The 22,432-nt window shown below is 43.5% G+C and overlaps 1 protein-coding gene across 1 annotated transcript in view; it reads right to left on the bottom strand.

Moving 5' to 3' along the window:
- dync2h1 (dynein cytoplasmic 2 heavy chain 1) overlaps positions 1-22,432 on the bottom strand; it is a gene marked incomplete at its 5' end in the record, with an annotated part of 340,281 nt that overhangs the window by 222,613 nt on the left and 95,236 nt on the right. Inside the window, 6 exons of the mRNA XM_084336726.1 lie at positions 2,870-2,996; positions 6,073-6,177; positions 6,558-6,670; positions 7,263-7,380; positions 19,754-19,886; positions 21,377-21,531. Of these exons, the coding sequence (XP_084192852.1) occupies positions 2,870-2,996; positions 6,073-6,177; positions 6,558-6,670; positions 7,263-7,380; positions 19,754-19,886; positions 21,377-21,531 (751 nt within the window). The remainder of the gene's footprint in view (positions 1-2,869; positions 2,997-6,072; positions 6,178-6,557; positions 6,671-7,262; positions 7,381-19,753; positions 19,887-21,376; positions 21,532-22,432) is intronic.

Here is a 22,432-nt window from a genome sequence, read left to right on the forward strand (position 1 = left end):
TGTTCTAGTTTACCTGTATCTACAGCAGTGTAATGTTCTAGTTTACCTGTATCTACAGCAGTGTAGTGTTCTAGTTTACCTGTATCTACTGCAGTGTAATGTTCTAGTTTACCTGTATCTACTGCAGTGTAATGTTCTAGTTTACCTGTATCTACTGCAGTGTAATGTTCTAGTTTACCTGTATCTACTGCAGTGTAATGTTCTAGTTTACCTGTATCTACTGCAGTGTAATGTTCTAGTTTACCTGTATCTACTGCAGTGTAATGTTCTAGTTTACCTGTATCTACTGCAGTGTAATGTTCTAGTTTACCTGTATCTACTGCAGTGAATGTTCTAGTTTACCTGTATCTACTGCAGTGTAATGTTCTAGTTTACCTGTATCTACAGCAGTGTAATGTTCTAGTTTACCTGTATCTACTGCAGTGTAATGTTCTAGTTTACCTGTATCTACAGCAGTGTAATGTTCTAGTTTACCTGTATCTACAGCAGTGTAATGTTCTAGTTTACCTGTATCTACTGCAGTGTAATGTTCTAGTTTACCTGTATCTACTGCAGTGTAATGTTCTAGTTTACCTGTATCTACTGCAGTGTAATGTTCTAGTTTACCTGTATCTACTGCAGTGTAATGTTCTAGTTTACCTGTATCTACTGCAGTGTGATGTTCTAGTTTACCTGTATGTTCTAGTTTACCTGTATCTACTGCAGTGTAATGTTCTAGTTTACCTGTATCTACTGCAGTGTAATGTTCTAGTTTACCTGTATCTACAGCAGTGTCATGTTCTAGTTTACCTGTATCTACTGCAGTGTAATGTTCTAGTTTACCTGTATCTACAGCAGTGTAATGTTCTAGTTTACCTGTATCTACAGCAGTGTAATGTGCTAGTTTACCTGTATCTACTGCAGTGTAATGTTCTAGTTTACCTGTATCTACTGCAGTGTGATGTTCTAGTTTACCTGTATCTACAGCAGTGTAATGTTCTAGTTTACCTGTATCTACTGCAGTGTAATGTTCTAGTTTACCTGTATCTACTGCAGTGTAATGTTCTAGTTTACCTGTATCTACTGCAGTGTGATGTTATAGTTTACCTGTATCTACAGCAGTGTAATGTTCTAGTTTACCTGTATCTACAGCAGTGTACTGTTCTAGTTTACCTGTATCTACTGCAGTGTAATGTTCTAGTTTACCTGTATCTACTGCAGTGTAATGTTCTAGTTTACCTGTATCTACTGCAGTGTAATGTTCTAGTTTACCTGTATCTACTGCAGTGTAATGTTCTAGTTTACCTGTATCTACTGCAGTGTAATGTTCTAGTTTACCTGTATCTACTGCAGTGTAATGTTCTAGTTTACCTGTATCTACTGCAGTGTAATGTTCTAGTTTACCTGTATCTACTGCAGTGTAATGTTCTAGTTTACCTGTATCTACAGCAGTGTAATGTTCTAGTTTACCTGTATCTACAGCAGTGTAATGTTCTAGTTTACCTGTATCTACAGCAGTGTGATGTTCTAGTTTACCTGTATCTACAGCAGTGTAATGTTCTAGTTTACCTGTATCTACTGCAGTGTAATGTTCTAGTTTACCTGTATCTACAGCAGTGTAATGTTCTAGTTTACCTGTATCTACTGCAGTGTAATGTTCTAGTTTACCTGTATCTACAGCAGTGTAATGTTCTAGTTTACCTGTATCTACTGCAGTGTAATGTTCTAGTTTACCTGTATCTACAGCAGTGTAATGTTCTAGTTTACCTGTATCTACAGCAGTGTAATGTTCTAGTTTACCTGTTATCTACAGCAGTGTAGTGTTCTAGTTTACCTGTATCTACTGCAGTGTAATGTTCTAGTTTACCTGTATCTACTGCAGTGTAATGTTCTAGTTTACCTGTATCTACTGCAGTGTAATGTTCTAGTTTACCTGTATCTACTGCAGTGTAATGTTCTAGTTTACCTGTATCTACTGCAGTGTAATGTTCTAGTTTACCTGTATCTACTGCAGTGTAATGTTCTAGTTTACCTGTATCTACTGCAGTGTAATGTTCTAGTTTACCTGTATCTACAGCAGTGTAATGTTCTAGTTTACCTGTATCTACTGCAGTGTAATGTTCTAGTTTACCTGTATCTACTGCAGTGTAATGTTCTAGTTTACCTGTATCTACAGCAGTGTAATGTTCTAGTTTACCTGTATCTACTGCAGTGTAATGTTCTAGTTTACCTGTATCTACAGCAGTGTAATGTTCTAGTTTACCTGTATCTACTGCAGTGTAATGTTCTAGTTTACCTGTATCTACTGCAGTGTAATGTTCTAGTTTACCTGTATCTACAGCAGTGTAATGTTCTAGTTTACCTGTATCTACAGCAGTGTAATGTTCTAGTTTACCTGTATCTACTGCAGTGTAATGTTCTAGTTTACCTGTATCTACTGCAGTGTAATGTTCTAGTTTACCTGTATCTACAGCAGTGTAATGTTCTAGTTTACCTGTATCTACTGCAGTGTAATGTTCTAGTTTACCTGTATCTACAGCAGTGTAATGTTCTAGTTTACCTGTATCTACTGCAGTGTAATGTTCTAGTTTACCTGTATCTACTGCAGTGTAATGTTCTAGTTTACCTGTATCTACTGCAGTGTAATGTTCTAGTTTACCTGTATCTACAGCAGTGTGATGTTCTAGTTTACCTGTATCTACAGCAGTGTAATGTTCTAGTTTACCTGTATCTACTGCAGTGTAATGTTCTAGTTTACCTGTATCTACAGCAGTGTGATGTTCTAGTTTACCTGTATCTACAGCAGTGTAATGTTCTAGTTTACCTGTATCTACTGCAGTGTAATGTTCTAGTTTACCTGTATCTACTGCAGTGTAATGTTCTAGTTTACCTGTATCTACAGCAGTGTAATGTTCTAGTTTAGCAGTGAGCTCCAGCTCCAGCTGGTGGAGATGCTGCTGACTCAGCGCCGCCTCCACGTCCTCCGTGAAACGGATCTGTTCCGCTACACATAGAACCTAAAACCCAAAACACTGTATTGGCCCGAATAGAAGACGTACATTATATATACAGTATATATATATATATATGGTTATGGTAACAGCTACTACAAGGATAATTTTCAACAAAATATATCATTGTCAGATTGGTTGCGATACCTTGGTGTAAACCAGGAGTTCTCAAACATTGTATTTAGGACTTTTTTTGGGGACCCCACACTTAATGTATCGCGTAATTTCAACGTGGAATTAAGGAATATCAAAATAAAAGCACACGTTGTTGAACTTGATCATGCGTATTTATATTTATTAGAACATTTTATTATAGCACTATGTTATCAATTCACATTTATAAAACGAGGCATATTTAGCCAAAATATGTTGCCAGAACATGTATAAAAAAAAGTATTATAATAATAATAATAATTTACTTGCCAATGCGACCCGTAGTTTGAGAACCGCTGGTGTAAACAAATGAGACCATTCCCTAATTCTCATATGATGTTGCAGTTGGAGAAAAGTGTATGTTATCTTTGTGGCAGTCATTATAGTTACCCTGGAGGATGTAACTAACCCTGACCCTAACTAACCATAACACTTTGCCAGGTACCCAGGTGGGGTATCTCCCAAAACCGAATGGAAAAACATGCACAACAGATTGCTAACGCTGTCGCGTCCCTGACGAAGACGGACAGGAGCACTCTGATTGGTCCCCGTGGCGCGGCCCCACGCCGACACCCCTATCTGCTCCCGGCTGCCCTTGGGGGGGGGGGGGGGGGGAGGACGACGGGATGGGTCAAGTGCAGAGACTCGCATCGGCAACCCAACTAACTGCATGTGTGTGTGTTCCTGTGTGTGTGCCGCCCATCGCATGTGTGTCTGCCTGCATGCCGAATAAAGACTTCTCCAAAAAGTCCAGTTATTATTATATTATTATTATTACTTGAGGATGTGGGTGTGTCCTATAATGGGTTAAACGGATCTGGGAGGGGTAGCGGTTAGGGTTAGTGTGTATATAGAGTTAGGGTTAGAGTGCATATAGGCAGGGCCGCCTCAGGGGGTGTGCGAGCAGTGCGGTCGCACAGGGCCTCGCGGGAAGGGGGGCCTCGCAAAAAAAAAAAAAAAAAAAAAAAAAATGTATTAATTTTTCATCACAGACCTAAAATCTAGTTTTGCTTATATGCTTATATATTTCACATTAGACACGTTTGTAGAATGTGTCTGACTTGTTCCTGGGTCTGCAGTCCTGCAGACATACTCACTATTGGAGCTCAGCCTCTGGGGTTCTGCAGCAGACATACTATTGGTTTCAACGAAGGGAGTGGTTTTACTTACATCATGTGTAGTAGTACGCCGGCGCCGCGTGAGTCAGCTGCGTTTGACTATTTCGCGCGTGCAGCTTTTGACTATGCTTAGTTATGCCAGCCAAGACGAAGAAAGAGGTCGGTCATTATCATCATTATCAGTCGGTCGGTCACCAAGGAACGTTGACGAAAGGCCTCTCGCTAGCGGGACAAATGGCCGGAGCCTTGTCATGGTATAGCCATGATGATGTCGGCTAGTAGCTAGCTTAGCTAAAGGCTAACTAGCGTTAGCTAACCTATTCAGAGGAGCGAGGCGAGGCGAGTGGATGTCTTTTCAAAAGAAGGAGAAGAGAACTTGTGAACAGATAAATCTGTTAGGCAGCAATACGCCGAAAGGTGTCCAGTCTGCCGGAAAGTACTCGAAGAAGAAGAAGAAGAAATTACACCGTGGCGTGGGCCAAGAAAGTCTCCTTCCAACTTTACCATTGGCGCCGGCGTTGATACTGCGTTATGGTGAGTCAACCTATGATTATATACCCGCCGTGGACCTGACCTATCTCTCTTTCTCTCTCTCTGGAGCCAAACTGGTCGACTAGCTAATACTACTAGTAGCTAACGGTGGGTGCCTGATTGAGCTAACTGTTAGCCAGTTAGCTGTTTAGCGTCAGCTGGGAACGTTCGTTTGATGCTATCAGTTAGCCTTGAGAATAGCAGGCCCTTTGACAGAAGATGTAGTCGGGCCTGCACCATGACAAGGCTCTGGCCATAGCTTCTTTTTGTCCCGCCAGCGAGAGGCCTTTCGTCAACGTGGAGACCTGTGTTGCGGCCTTTCGCCCTGCGTTCCTCGTGCAGGTAAGATTAATGAAAATGTCATGACATTACCCCACTCTTCCTTCCTTCCCCTCCCGAATGTTTTGTTAATAACGATGTTTTTTTCCAGGCAAAACATATGCTACTTCACAACATTTGGAGATACGACATGTGCTGTGTGTGAATGTCTTGGTCGTTTGTGTAGCTTGGGTAGCGTTGGGCCGTTGGCCAAAGCTGTGTGTGTCACAGTACCTGGCTAGCCTATTTAGCTGATGTCGGCCATTGGCTCCTTGCTGCTTTGGTTTCTCTATAGACCCTCTTCTCTTTGGATTTAAGTGTTGATCTTTGTCCTTTTTGATCTCTCATACATGCTCTCTCTCTAACACACACACATGCTCTCTCTCTCTCTCTCTCTCTCTCTCTCTCTCTCTCTCATACATGCTCTCTCTCTAACACACATGCTCTCTCTCTCTCTCTCTCTCTCTTTCTAACACACACAGTCTGCCTATGGCGGCCTTTCTCGATGGCTAGGCTGTGCTCGCTGAGTCTGTATAGTCAAGGATCTTCAGTCACAGTGCTCAGGTATTCTGCCACTGTGTACTCTCTGTTTAGGGCCAAATAGCATTTCAATTTCTTTCTAATGTGTCTCTCTCTCTCTCTCTCTCTCTCTCTCTCTCTGTACACTGTATATTGACTGTAGAACGGGAGCTCTCTCTCGCTCTCTTTTGCTATATGTTGACTGTATCATGCCCCGCCTCGGGCAGCGCTATTATTTAAGAATATGTTGACTGTATGAAAAAAAAAAAATATATATATATATATATATATATATATATTTTTTTTTTTTACCTTTTGGGGGGGGGGGGGGGGGGGGGGGGGGGCTCGCGTTAAATCTCGCACAGGGCCTCGCATTTCTCCCAGGCGGCCCTGCATATAGGGTTAGGGCTAGTGTGTATATTGGGTATATAGGGTCAGGGTACCTGAGAGGGGTAGCTGTTGGGGTCAACGTCTCTAGTCTTCAGACACTCAAACAGCAGCTTCTTCAGAGTGTCCTTCATCTCTGACGACAACTCATTGAGCCACACCTACACACACACAGAAACACGCACACACACAAGGACAGACATGCACACGCATACATGCACACACGTTTTTCAGTTGTGTGTAAAACTATATACTTAGTTTTAGATTTGCAGTCAATTAGTTGTTTTATATGTTTATTTCTGACACATGATAAAATCATTGATGGTTAAACTAAACCTAACCCTGAAGGTTAAACTAACCTTAACACAAAGGTTAAACTAACCAAGATTAAAGGTTAAGCTACCCTATGGGTAAACTAACCCTAAGTATAAAGGTTAAGCTAAGCCTGAGGATAAACTAACCCCAAGGTTAAAGGTTAAGCTAAGCCTGAGGATAAACTAACCCTAAGGTTAAAGGTTAAAATAACCCTAAGGTCCTGTACCTCTACATGCTCAGAGATGGCAACCAGCTGTCTGAGAGGAACCACCTCTCCTTCCAGAGAACGCACAGCCATGATGTGACGACACTGGTCATCAAACTCCACACTGTGGATCCCTGGAAACCAAGGAGGAGAGGAGAGGAGAGGAGAGGAGAGGAGAGGAGAGGAGAGGAGAGGAGAGGAGAGGAGAGGAGAGGAGAGGAGAGGAGAGGAGAGGAGAGAATCATTCCTGCTGCTAATATCCCAGACGCAACATAATGACATGAATGACAGCACAGACGCAACATAATGACATGAATGACAGCACAGAACAGAATAGCATAGAACAGAGTAGAACAGAACAGAACAAAACAGAACAGAACAGAGTAGAACAGAACAGAACAAAACAGAACAGAACAGAACAGAGTAGAACAGAACAGAACAGCACAGAACAGAGTAGAGTAGAGTAGAACAGAACAAAACAGAACAGAACAGAGTAGAACAGAACAGAACAGCACAGAACAGAGTAGAGTAGAACAGAACAGAATAAAGTAGAACAGAACATCACAGAACAGAGTACAACAGAACAGAGTAGAACAGAACATCACAGAACAGAGTACAACAGAACAGAGTAGAACAGAACATCACAGAACAGAGTACAACAGAACAGAGTAGAACAGAACATCACAGAACAGAGTAGAACAGAATAGAATAGTGATATTTTCTCACCAGTAAAGAGTTTTTTCAGGTGTGCTTGTATGACAGCAGGGTTTGTGGCTTGGCCCAGAATCTCCAACAGGTCGTCATCCCCTATGAAGTAGAACCGAGGAAATGCAGAGCGCTTCTCCTAAACCCCCCCCCCCCACACACACACACACACACACACACACACACACACACACCATAGTCCTATGTATATGAGTGTCTTTGAGCACTTGGAAAAGCGCTACATAAATCCAATGTATTATTATTAAGGCTGTCAAAGTTAACGCGGTATTAACACACGATTCTATTAATACCACTATTTTCTTTTAACTCACGATTAACTTTTTAGATTTTTTTTTTTTACTAGACGTCACTCGGGTGTATTATTGATACTCTCATTGATACTATGTTTGTTTCTGACTCAAAGTGTGTGTGTGTGTGTGTGTATGTGTGTGTGTGTGTGTGTGTGTGTGTGTGTGTGTGTGTGTGTGTGTGTGTGTGTGTGACTGTGTGTGTGTGTGACTGTGTGTGTGTGTGTGTGTGTGTGTGTGTGTGTGTGTGTGTGTGTGTGTGTGTGTGTGTGTGTGTGTGTGTGTGTGTGAGATAGAGAGGGGGGGGGTGAGAGAGATGAGGACGGGGCAAGAGAGAAAGATAGCTGGGAGAGTGTGTGTGTGTGAGAGAGAGAGGGGGGTGAGTACTCAGCCCTTGTGTGTGTGAATGTAACAAGTTCCTAACGTTTTCTTTCCCCTATTATTTCATGCACACTTTATTCATTGTTTTAAATTATTATTTTCTTTTAAGTTATTTTGTGCATCACTCTGTTTTGAATTTGATGCAAATTTGCAATGCATGAGGGTCATCCTTTTGTGTTAAATGGCTGCATAAAGCAAGCATTTGTTGACTCATGTTGATAAGAGTATTAAAACGTGCAACTTGAAAAAGATCCGTTTAAGGTAGATCAAATCTTTTTTTTTGTATGCGATTAATTTGCGATTAATCGCGAGTTAACTATGGACAATCATGCAATTAATCAGATTAAATATTTTAATCGATTGACAGCACTAATTATTATTATTATTATTATTATTATTATTATTATTATTATTATTATTATTATTATTATTATTATTATTATTATTATTATTATATGACCTTCAATTTGAATAATAGAAAGAAAACCACTCTGGAGATTGAAGTTGAGTATCTTAAATGAACCAAGAAGAGCTGAAAAACTAAATTGAGATGTATCGGACAGAGAATAACACTGTGGACCTGACTCTGCCCTGGGACGCCTGTAAGGCAGTAATGATTATAGCTAAATCAGCATTTATCAAGAAGGCAAAACAGGAGAGACTCAATCATCTGGAAAACGAATATAAACAATTAGAATTAAAACATAAAGAATCAGGAGACAATCAGGAGATAAACCAAGAACTAAAGAAAACGAAGAATATAATTTATTAAATATACACACAAGAAATACAAAAATAAATGTTATTTCTTAAGCAAAGATACTATTAAGTAGCAGAGAACAACATAACATTCGAAACCCCAAAGCCAAATTAAATCAGGAACATTTGGAGGATCCTTTTTGTTTGGAAATCACCTGTTCCCCCCATTACCAGCTTCCTGGTAATGGGGGGGAACAACCCCGCCCCTTAGTGATAAGCGACTTTGAGTTCTATAAAAGCACTACATAAATCACATGTATTATTATTATTATTATTATTATTATTATTATTATTATTATTATTATTATTATTATTATTATTATTATTATTATTATGCCAAGAGGAGTTTGGTAGAAGGGATATTTAAGGCACTCAACCTTGGGCAGGACATTTAAGGAAGAAAAGTACAATAGAAGAATTGTATGCATCACATGGTACAGTACAGTGTCTACATGTCACAGGGAGTTGTGGGTAAAGTGTTGCAGGGTTTTAAGGGTAAAGTGTCTGACTATATGTTGTAGGGGGTTGTGGGTAAAGTGTCTGACTATAGGCGTGTTCGAGATTGATTTTGGCTCGCCTCGAAAGTAGACGAGAGTAGACGAGTGCAGCCGGGGGAGGAGTCAGAACGTCGGACACTTCAGATTTGACGAGAGCCTCTCGCCTAGTCTCGCATGGTAGATATCGCGTTCACGTTACCACACACACATACACACCTGTCCAGCTCATTATAATGCGACTCGAGGGCCGCATGCACAATTAGATTCGATTCAAATGTATTGTCATCACACAGCACAGCACACTAGACTGTATTAATATACCATATTTATATACCATCTTGTTGCGCGCTCCTGCCAACCGCAGCGCGCGCACGCACACACAACACACTGCTGAATAATTCTGTTTTGCATCAATATATTATATATACTGTATATTGAGGCAAAACAGAATTATATATACAGTATATATTGAGGCAAAACAGAATTATTCAGCAGTGTATGTGTGTGTGTATACAGTATCAGCTGCTGCATCGTTAATGAACTATAGATTTATATGGAGTTCGTTAATCTATTCTAGTCGGTTATCTGTGAGCCAGACGGCTTAGAGAAGTACTGTACATACGAGCGGTAATGCTCAGATTGCTCATTGAGTCATGACTATAAATGCAAAACGTAATTGTCGTATTTATTATCATTATAATTATTTAATTCCGATGATAGAAACAGTCCGTCTGTAGAATCGACTTGAAGAAGCTCTTGGTACCCAAACTCCTGTATCCAATAATAATAATAATAAATCTATCTGATAGAGGGTATAGACGGGTAGACGGGACCCGTACTGTATTGTACCCATTCTGCAATCGGTTAATAAAGTTTTCAATCAATCAATCAAACGTCTTATAACTTCCTCTTGTGGCTGGTGACAACCAGGTGACAACTTTTCTGAGCCAATAGGCACTTTGCGCAGAGATAGCAAGTTGTTTCCCATCATGCATTTGCGTCGAGCAGTCGGGTGAGAGGTACTGTGGCGCTTCGCTCTGAAGGCTGTGCGTGGCTCGCTCCCGTGAGATTTCCGCGGCTCGCCTAGTCAGATTTCCAGAGCAAGTCGGACAACATTCTAACCGCCATGCAACGCGCTTGGCAAGGCAGTAGTAAAACCTGCGCAGATCTGCGTCCGCCTCGCCAATCTCGAACACGCCTTATATGTTGTAGGGGGTTGTGGGTAAAGTGTCTGACTATATGTTGTAGGGGGTTGTGGGTAAAGTGTCTGACTATATGTTGTAGGGGGTTGTGGGTAAAGTGTCTGACTAGATGTAGAAGGGGGTTGTGGGTAAAGTGTCTGACTAGATGTAGAAGGGGGTTGTGGGTAAAGTGTCTGACTCTAGGCTTGTTCAAGATGGATTTCGGTTTGCCTCGACTAGTAGACGAGAGTAGCCGAGTGAAGCCGGGGGAGGAGTTAAAAAGGCGGACACTGCCGATTTCACGAGAGCCTCTCGCCTAGTCTCGCGCGGCAGATACGCTTTCACGTCACCACACACAAATTTTTTTTTTGATCAAATTTTTTTTTATTATTAATTACATGAAACAGGACAACACAATAACCACAGTAACAAAAAACATAACTTCACAGGAGAATAACAAACAATAATAATACAGAATAATAAATTATAAGACAAAAAGAAAAAAAAACAGCGTCCAACCTATCAAATATAGGTGGCTACTTCAATAACAAAAAGGGGTCTTCAAGACATGGCAACCTTTCCCCACCTTTACAAAGTGGAGTGACTTAAAAGATTGTTTATGAGAGTGTTGTCGCAGATTTACTGTAGATAGCCTAGGCCCCTTACACATGTTCAAGACTGCCAAACTCGCAGACGGTAAAGTGTAAGAAGAAAGAAATTCCTCTTCCAAGTTGGTTGACAGGTCAATCAGTCTGCCAATATTAGTCCCTTGGGGAGATGGCATGTGAATTGACATATAGCGCAGAATAGCTAAATACCAACCCCCCCTAAAATCCCCCCAGCCAAAGTTAAGAAGGACAAGACAAAAACCAAGACAGACAAGACATTTCCTCCTCCCCCTCCCCAGAGACCGCCGGACCCCCCCGATCAAGCGCCCCAACCCCGCTCAGCCGCACACGGCGGTCTTTACCTTCTCAGCTGCTGCGAACCACAGGTCAATGCCAGCCTGCCCTACCCCAATCACCCGAGCCGTGGATATCTCAAGATAAATCACATCCAATAGAGTTAGGGACCAGTTGATCATTGTCAGCTTCTCAGGCTCCTTCCATCTCATTGCTATAAGCTTCTTCGCTGCTGTGACGCCCGCTAGGACAACCCTTTTCAGTTGTACGGACGCGGGTAGTGTCGTTATATCGTTCAGGAGTAGCGTAACAGCTGTGAATGGGATAGTTAAGCCACACAGATCTGAAAGTTTGTCCGTTATTGACCTCCAGAAACGGGCCACTGGTGGGCAATCCCAATACATATGCATATAAGTGCCAGTGGCCTTTTGAGAGCACAAAGTGCACCGAGAGTCGGTTATCAGTCCCATAGCAAATAGCTTCCTAGGTGTAAGATAGGTCCTATGAATATAATTAAAATTAATTTGCTGGTGATTGGGGTTGCGGGAAGATAATGCCACATTTGCCCAAACATCATCCCAGTCAAACTCGGGGTCCAACTCCGGGATATCCACACGCCAGATTGTATCCAATGATAAATTTTTATACGTGGATTGAATTAAGAGCGTATAAAAGTCTGAGACAAACCCTCTGGATGTCGTTCTGTCCACTATGAGCCTGAGGAAGGGGTGTGGTTGCAAAGCTTGAGCCCACGGTACGCCATGCGCCCTCAGTGCTGACCTTAGTTGAAGGTAAAGAAAGAAGGACTCGCCGGGAAGATCATAAAATTCTCTTAAGTCCTGAAACGCACGGAGGCCGTTCTTATCATAAATATCCTCCAGAGTATGCACTCCCCTCCTTTGCCATTGAGGAATATTAACCGGCTTGTGTCCAACAAGTAATTGCTGGTTATTAAAAATTGGAGAGTCCAGGTGCCAAGGGCATTTAACCCCACACGACCTCTGTACATTACGCCACGTTTGGATCACGTGAGTTATGATCGGTCCATACCTCAGCCGGCATTTCGCAATAGAGACAGTGGAGTACACTACATCCTGCAATCTTAGCGGAGACACCGCCGCCGCTTCTAAGGAGCGCCACGATACAGCCTCTACAGGGTCTAGCCAGCACATCAGAGGTCTCAGTGAAAAGGACCAGAAATAAAGTTTAAAATCAGGGATTGCGAGGCCCCCATCTTGTTTCCTACGTTGAGTAGTAGCCCTTTTGATTCTCGGGCGTTTGTTATTCCAGACAAACTTAGATACCATCGATTGTACCTTGCGCCAGTGGTCTATTGGAGGGGGCAGGGGGAGCATTGAGCTAATAAAATTTATCCTAGGCAGGATGTTCATTTTGATTATGGAAGCCCGGGCTTGTAAGGAGTTAGGAAGGGACGACCACCTGTCTAGATCCTGGCGTATTTTATCATAAGTACCCGTGAAGTTGTACTTAGTAGTTTGGTTCAGCGTGGGGAATATCTCTATGCCCAGGTATTTAAAATGTTCTACTATGGGGATATCAGCTGGTAGTCGTACCGCCTTGGCCAGTTCATTAAGAGGTAGGCAGGCTGATTTGTTCCAGTTAATCTTAAAACCTGACAATTTACCAAAGTCGTCGATTATCCTCAATAATTTTGTGGCCGACCGGGAGGGGTCGTCCATGAAAATCAGCAGGTCATCCGCATAGAGAGCAATTTTGTGTGGAGTATTGTTGACCATTATGGGGACGATGTCCTCCGATTGCCTAATAAATTGAGCCAAAGGTTCGAGGGAAAGCGCGAACAGTCCCGGGCTCAGAGGGCAACCCTGTCTAGAAGATCTGGAGACTGGAAAGAGTGTGGAACAGTTTTTGCCTGTCAGTATCATCGCAGACGGCGAGGCATACAGGACTTTAATCATATGAATAAAACTCTTTCCAAGACCCATGACCTCAAGTACCTTCCACAGGTATGACCACTCAAGTCTGTCAAACGCCTTCATGGCATCCAAAGACAGAACTGTGGATGGAGTTGTATTGTCTTTACTGTTATCGATTACATGCAACAGCCTCCTAAGATTATCTGCAGCCAGACGCCCCGGGATAAAACCAGTTTGATCGCAGTGTACCAATACAGACATAAATCTCTGCAGGCGACGGGCCAGCACCTTGGCAAACACCTTTAAATCGGCCCCGAGAAGACTCAAGGGTCTATAGCTACCACAATCATTGGGATCTTTGTCCTTTTTGAGAAGTAAAGAAATCAACGCCATATTGACATCTCTTGAGAACTCCCCTTGTTCGATAGCGTAATTGATCATATCGAGCATCAATGGACCCAGTTGGTCCCAGAAAGCTAAATACACTTCGGGTGGAATACCATCCCAGCCTGGCGCCTTACCCCTCTGCATTTCAACAATAGTCTCCCTCAATTCTACGAGAGTAATCGGTCTCCCCAGTTCCTTGGCCTCTTCCTCAGAAATGTGGGGTATCTCAAGCCCGCCAATGAACGATTCAAATCTAGAGTCATCCAGATTACCCTCTGAGCTATATAACTGTGAGTAAAACTCTTTAAAAGTGTCATTGATCTTTTTCGAATCAGTAGTGACTGCACCCTGGCTCGTCCTAATCGAGGGGATATCTGAGAAATTATCATTTGAGCGTATTTTCATTGCCAATAGATGGCTAGGTCTGGAGCCGTGAAAATAGTAATTTTGTCTTGTCCTATGTATTAAGAACTCAGACTGTTGTTTAAGTATGGAGTTTATTTCTTTTTTGACTATCTTACGTTGTGTGTTTAGTCGTTCATTATAGTCAGATTGCAAGGATGCGTATAGGTCCGCATATAATGATTCCAGTCCTTCTAGCTTTTTTGACCGGGATTTTCGCAAATTGGAGGCAAATAGTGTGACATGACCCCTGATGAATCCTTTCAATGCGTTCCACAGGACCCTAGGGTCTTCTACCGTGCCAACGTTGATCTGCAAAAATTCAGCTAGTTTACTCCTGAACTCAGAACAGAAGTCATCGTTCCTTAGCAAGGTCGAATTAAAACGCCATCTGGGAGCTCTTGCGGAGAGCCTGCCAAAGGTTGCCGTAAGGAAAATCCCCTTGTGGTCTGAGAGAGCCAAGGGAACCAATGAGACATCGAAACTATCAAACATATTAGGGGACGCGAATGCATAGTCAATTCGAGAGAAGCTTTTGTGTCTGGCTGACAGGTGAGAGTAATCTCTGAGGGTGGGGTTGCATAAGCGCCAGAGGTCTGTGAGCCCCGTGTCTTTGGCCCACATCCTGAGGGCCTTAGAGGCCCGTTTCTGGTCGCTCGTTTCAGAGGGCCCGGACCTATCCATCTCCGCATCCCAGCACGCATTAAAATCGCCACCCACAATGAGAGCGTATCCATTAAGTTCCAACATATTCTTCGTGATTGTATTATAGAACGCTGAATCAAATGTGTTAGGAGCATACAATGCTATTATAGCCATCTTCCTATGCAAGAATTCAACTTTTGCTATAGTAATCCTTCCCTCCGTGTCCGACCATACATCCAAGATTTTGATATCAAGGTTACGTCTTGTAACTATGACTACTCCTTTCGTCTTATCATCGGCTGAGGATGAGGAGATAACGTGATATTGCCGATTTGCCAGTCTTGACACGTCACCTACCATTAAATGCGTCTCACTAAGGAGAGCAAGGTCAATATTTCTCCTCTTCAATAGCCAAAGGACACTGGCACGCTTGTGTGGGGCGTTAAGCCCTCCTGCGTTCCAAATTAAAATATTCAATTTAGCCATGGTCGAGCTTGTATAAGTGCGTAGAGAACATACCCGTGCAGCCAGGCTGAGTACAGAGGTGCCGATCCCGGCGGGCCCGGACGGTCAATCCCAGGAGTTCAGAGGAGGAACACTTACACATATATAAGACAACAGTACATAGAACACATAAAAATACCACCCCAGCTACAGCCCCCCCTCCTTCTACTCTACACCCTAACCCACCCGTCCTACTATAAGTTCCTCTATACCCACTCTCCAATCCCCACCCTATGCCCCATCCACTGAGGATGGTCATCTTCCTATCACTTCCCACTAGAGACATGGATCAATAAGACGCTTCCCACTCCCACCCCCCTCTAGATAAACCCCTGAGTAAACCCCCACTAGTCCAATAAACACAAATAATAATAAAATAAAATTCAATAAAGATATCGGTCGAAACCCACCTGAGCCCTGGCCCCAACATGAGACAACCATAATGGTAAAAATAGCCATTATTAAATAATAACTCCGCATCAACCTGCAGCCCTCTATTTCCGAATCTGCGCTTCAGCATCACATTGTTATAGCCCAAAAAGGTATAGGAAAATTCAAAACAAAATTAAATTAAAGCATCCCAGCCGATAGTCTAAGGCAGGTTCGGGTCACAGGTTAATTGTGCAAAATTGTGTGAACAGTGTCAATTAAACAATGACAAAAAAAAAAAAGGAGGAAGGGGAGAAAAAAAAAAAGTTATGGTCAAAGTGCACCCCTTTAGCCGTCCCTCTGAACAGGCACAACGGCTGAATTGACCTAACCTATGTAAGAATAGAATTAAACACAATCATTCATTAATCAATCCGGGGATGGTAATAGGCAACACCTGACACCACCTGTCATCATACATTGTTTCAATAAAGATATCGGTCGGAGCAGTTAGTCCAAGGTAGGATCGAATCACAGTTAAATTGCTCATTCAAATGCCCTTAAAACAGCGACACTAATTATTATACAATTACTCAGCATCAACCCTGTAACCAACTACCCTGGAGTCTGCATATTAATGTCGCAACGTTATAGCATAAGTGGATCACGGAAAATTCAAAACACATTTAAGGCCGATTAGCAGTTAGTCCAAGGTAGGATCGGATCACAGTTAAATTGCTCATTCAATTGCCATTAAAACAGCGACAATAATTATTATATAATTACTCAGCATCAACCTGTAACCATCTACCCTGGAGTCTGCATATTAATGTATCAACGTTATAGCATAAGTGCCTCACGGAAAATTCAAAACAAAATTAAGGCGAGTCAGCAGTTAGTCCAAGGTAGAACCGGATCACATTTAAATCGCGCATATAGATGACATAAAAACTGCGACAATAGGAAAGAAAAAAGAAAGGAAAAGAGGGTAATGGCTAGAGTGCAAGCCATATAACCATATAGCCATGAAGTGCAAGCCATACCCGACCCAACCTGTTATCAAATATTGTATATGCATATTCAACCGACCTTGGCATCTACTTTGGATCACCAAAGCTCAAAACAACCTGGATATAAAAATAAAAAGCATACCAGAAGTTAGTTAGGGACTCGGTCACTCTTGAACTGTGCAAACCAATGTCCCTTTGAACAGCAACAGCGACCAAAATACGTAACCATTAACGGGTCTCGAATGTCTCGGCGCAGACCATAGTCGAAGCCCGCTGGCTAGCCCTAGGCTAGCGCGTAAGCTAGTGACGAATCCGGATAGCACGTTAGCCTACTATGTACATTGTTCAGCTAGCTCGTTAGCTTCCAAAGAGGCGATACACAAGTACGACCATGAGGTCAGCTTTAGCAAGTAACAGAAGTCATTGGGAAGCCCCGCTAGTTGGATGGGCAGAGGACAGTTAGCATGTCTGGGCATGACAGCAAGTGTTTGTGAATAGTCGACCTAATCAATGTATATAGGCCCAAACCGCCAAGTCACTCACCCTCCATAGATATCAAGCAACAGACTCGGGTGTCTCCGCGAGATATTCCTTCGCTTTAGCCAACGACCAAAACAAACGCTGACCACCGACCTTCTCCAACACAGATAGTTTCGCGGGAGCGAATAACGTGGGCCTCAGGCCCAGTTTCCATAGCTTAGTCAGGACCACCTTGTACTCGGCTCTCTGAGCTTGAACCTCCGGTGTAAAGTCCTCGAAAATGGCCACTTTGTGATCGCCAAGCCTCAGAGTACCCCTTCTGGTACGAGCCGACCGCATGATGATTTCTCTCTGTTGGAGTCTGTTCAGCTTGACTATGATGGGCCTCGGTTCTTTGTTCACGCCGGGAGAAAACCTGCCCGCTCTGTAGGCCGACTCACAGATAGGAGGCGAGGGGAGGACGTCCGTCCCTAGTATCTTCTGCAGCAGTTCGGGCATGGTCTCAGAGAGACGGCCTTCACCGCTGGTCTCCGGTACTCCAACAATCCTGACGTTGTGGCGTCTATCCCGGGACTGCATCTCCTCCATCGCCGACTGTAGTTTGTTGACTTCAGCCTGCCTAGCCAGCAGGGCGGATTCAAGACCCGCCATCTTCTCACACTGTGATGATACCTCCGTCGTTAGCATGGCTAGTTCGTTAGCATTAGCCGAAGAGGCAGCGTGTATCGTCTCCATCTTGTCTGTCAGCGGGACTACCGCCAGCCGTATTTCTTCTGATATCTCACGACGGAGGCTGATACAGAAATCCGCCAACACTTTCTTCTGTGCTTCAGCGATGCGTGCCTCAGAGTCTGCGTGTACTCTCTTCTGTGCTTCAGCGATGCGTGTCTCAGAGTCTGCGTGTAGCTTGGTCATGACCAAGAGCACAGCTTCGCTTAACTCCCCGACAGCGGGAGACGGTGCGGCCATGCTCGGCGGCGCCGGTGTCGTGCCTAATTCTTTCATGGCTCTGGTTTCCACCCCCGCCATCGTAGAAAGTCGAAAAAAGTTGATGAATGTATACTAAACACGACGACCTAGCAAACAGATAAAAAACAAATAAAAATAAAATAAAGACTAATGGGGAGAAACGTATATTCAGCACGGTAGAAGGGAGCTCATGTGAAACACGTCTACTCCATGATCGCTCAGCTCCGCCCCACCACGTCACCACACACACATTACACACCTGTCCAGCTCATTATAATGCGATGGCCGTGTGCAAAATTAGATCAGATTCAAATGTACAGCACACCATATACTGCTACAGTGGAATATACTATTCATATACCATAATGTATACCATCTTGTTGCGCGCTCCTGGCCGCACGCACACACAACACACTGCTGTATGTGTGTGTGTGTGTGTGTGTGTGTGTGTGTGTGTCTGACAGCTTGAAGTTTATCATGATGATATGATGATAAGTTGATAACGCATAACATAATAAAGTTTTCAATCAATCAAACGTCTCATAACTCCCTGGCTGTCACATGGCTGGTGACTGACAACTTTTCTGAGCCAATAGGCGCTTTGCGCGACCGTAGCAAGTCGCTTCCCAGCCGGGAGCAGCCGGCTGAGAGGTACTGTGGAGCCTCGCTTGGAATGCTGCGCGCGGCTCGCTCCCGCGGGAGTTCCGCGCCTCGCCTCGTCAGATTTTCAGAGCAAATCGGACAACATTCTAACCGTCATGCAACACGCTTGGCGAGGCCGTAGTAAAACCTGCGCAGATCTGCGTCCGCCTATCCCATCTCGAACAAGCCTTATATGTTGTAGGGGGTTGTGGGTAAAGTGTCTGACTAGATGTAGAAGGGGGTTGTGGGTAAAGTGTCTGACAATAGGCTTGTTCGAGATGGGATAGGCGGACGCAGATCTGCGCAGGTTTTACTACTGCCTCGCCAAGCGCGTTGCATGACGGTTAGAATGTTGTCCGACTTGCTCTGAAAATCTGACGAGGCGAGGCGCGGAACTCCCGCGGGAGCGAGCCGCGCACAGCCTTCAGAGCGAGGCTCCACAGTACCTCTCAGCCGGCTGCTCCCGGCTGGGAAGCGACTTGCTACGGTCGCGCAAAGCGCCTATTGGCTCAGAAAAGTTGTCAGTCACCAGCCACGTGACAGCCAGGGAGTTATGAGACGTTTGATTGATTGAAAACTTTATTATGTTATGCGTTATCATCATATCATCATGATAAACTTCAAGCTGTCAGACACACACACACACATACATACACACATGCGTCGTCTGTTTTGCCTCAATACTGTATATATAATTATGTTTTGCCTCAATATACACAGTATACATATATATATTGATGCAAAACAGAATTATTCAGCAGTGTGTTGTGTGTGCGTGCGGCCAGGAGCGCGCAACAAGATGGTATACATTATGGTATATGAATAGTATATTCCACTATAGCAGTATATGGTGTGCTGTACATTTGAATCTGATCTAATTTTGCCATTGCATTGTAATGAGCTGGACAGGTGTGTAATGTGTGTGGTGACGTGAAAGCGTATCTGCCATGCGAGACTAGGCGAGAGGCTCTCGTGAAATCGGCAGTGTCCGCCTTTTTAACTCCTCCCCCGGCTTCACTCGGCTACTCTAGTCTACTTTTGAGGCGAACCGAAATCCATCTCGAACAAGCCTTATATGTTGTAGGGGGTTGTGGGTAAAGTGTCTGACTAGATGTAGAAGGGGGTTGTGGGTAGGGTTAGGGTCTAGATGTTGCAGTGGATTGTGGGTAAAGTGCCTGTACCTCTAGGAAGTCATTGAGAGACTTCTGGCAGCGTTGCAGCTGGTCTGAGATGGACAGAAGACCGTTTCTGATTCCTGCTCTGGAGCTCAGAGACACGACCCTGCTGTCTCTATGCACGTCTGACATGATAGACCTGACAGACAAACAATACATGTCAGCACACTAATCAAGCATTAGTCAAGCAGAGTAATTAAGACATGTCACTGGTTTCTGAAGGTTTATTTTATTCCTCTGTTATGAGTGTTTTTATTCTGGACACATACTTTTTCGCATACTTCTCATTATCACATACTTCGCAAATGTTTTATTTTATCATTTTGTAATGTTACTTTTATCTGTAATGTCTATATCTGTGTGTGTATATATATATATATATATATATATATATATATATATATATATATATATATATATATATATATATATCTACTCATTAGATAAGTTAGTCAAACCACTGGCTAGCCTGGTTTATTATCATAGTGTATTCATACCCATACCACTGTATATATATAATACTGTACATTAGCTTAGCATTATTTACTCCGTAGTTTTTTCATATATATACTCCATATATACATGTTATACTGTATACTGCTCCTCTGCACTCCGGCTAGATGCCAACCTAACTCTGTACTCATACTTGTACTTGGGAGCATGACCTTAACCCTTTCACTGCCACACTACCAAAGGGTTAACCCTTTCACTGCCACAATACAGAATGTTAACCCTTTCACTACCACACACTACAGAAGGTTAACTCTTTCACTACCAGACTACAGACGGTTAACAGTCTGTAGTGTGGTAGTGAAAGGGTTAATATAACTTAAGACTGGTTCACAAGCTCTGAGCGCATCTAAATGTGAGCTTTAGGATTGTGCAATACAAGATTCTGAGTAGAGCATACATCACCCCTATTAAGAGTATCCAAGGTGCACAAAAAGCATCATGATTTATGACGGTACAAATCAAATCCCCATCATGGCAAATGAACCCACCCATACCCATGCTGATTGGTCCTTGTGCAAGACTAGAACGTGGGGATCTTTGATTAAACACCTGCTATCAGAAGAATAGACAGTCGGGAAAAAAATTTTTTTTTACTTTTACTTTTTAGTACTTAAGTATATTTAAAAGTAGAAACGTTTTTACTTTTGCTCAAATGTGTTTTTAGCCAGATACTCTGACTTTTACTTGAGTACGATTTTGAGACGGTACCCATACTTGCACTTAAGTATAATTTCTGGATACTTTTTACACCCCTGGAAAAATTCAACATAAACACCCACAACAAAGGCTCTCCAAGTTTTCAGAAATTTTGGCTAGAGATCCTTTCAATGAGAACCTTATTTCTTCTAGTTTTAGAGCCTGTAGGTCCCCCCTTAATCCAACTGCTGAGTGTTCCCATTTCAGGCAGAAGCCCAAAGACAGTTGTAAGAGGATTCAGGTCAAAGTTTCAAAATAATTCAAATCAAATATTTCTTTGAATGTATTAAAAACGTCTGTCCAGTAGCTGGTGAGAGCCGGACAGTTGTAAATATCGACTGATAACATATGAATGTCTGATTGAAACTGTCAAAGGCTGTCACAGTAGCCATACAGATGGTCACAGACCACACACAGTACCTGAAGTCCTGGTCAACCCGTTTGAAGCGGGCCTGCTCCCTGGGCAGCGCCCCCCGTCCGAAGATGGGCTCCAGGTAGAGCCAGCGGCGCTGGATGACGTTGAGACTCAGCAGGTACTCGTCCAGGTCGGACAGACGCACCTCCCACAGGCTCACCTGGACACACAGAGACACGACATTAACAAGCTCATCCATCCACTCTCCTCCAGCCGGTCACTGCGGTCATCCCATCAGGCGGTGCCCAGGACCAGACTCATCCCATCAGGAGCTCCTGGCGGTGCCCAGGACCAGACTCATCCCATCAGGAGCTCCTGGCGGTGCCCAGGACCAGACTCATCCCATCAGGAGCTCCTGGCGGTGCCCAGGACCAGACTCATCCCATCAGGAGCTCCTGGCGGTGCCCAGGACCAGACTCATCCCATCAGGAGCTCCTGGCGGTGCCCAGGACCAGACTCATCCCATCAGGAGCTCCTGGCGGTGCCCAGGACCAGACTCATCCCATCAGGAGCTCCTGGCGGTGCCCAGGACCAGACTCATCCCATCAGGAGCTCCTGGCGATGCCCAGGACCAGACTCATCCCATCAGGAGCTCCTGGCGGTGCCCAGGACCAGACTCATCCCATCAGGAGCTCCTGGCGGTGCCCAGGACCAGACTCAAAACAAAAGGGGACCGAGCTTTTGCAGTGACTACAGGCAGGCTTTTTAAACACCCATAGCGGTTTCGTTCTGTTTATGTCTTTTTAGTTTTTTGTTGTCTATTCTGTTGTTTTAGCTCATTTTAATGTTTTTTCTTCTCTTGTTTTATTTCTTGTATTTTTGTTGCTCATTTTAAAATGCTGTTTAAAATGTGTGCTATAAGGGGGCGTGGCTAGGCGAGCAATGGAGTAACACGCTTTCTGTTCTCGCTCCCGTCGAGCCTCTACTTTTTGTTATTTTATCCTAATTTAATTTAAGCTTACGGATTTACAAAACTTAGTGAATCTTTCTCAGGGTACATTTGTTCAAACCGATGGTCATTTTTTACACGGACAGATGGCATCAAACCTACGCAAATACAG

Source organism: Notolepis coatsorum (assembly GCF_963971535.1).
Source record: "Notolepis coatsorum genome assembly, chromosome: 1".
Lineage (NCBI taxonomy): Eukaryota > Metazoa > Chordata > Actinopteri > Aulopiformes > Paralepididae > Notolepis > Notolepis coatsorum.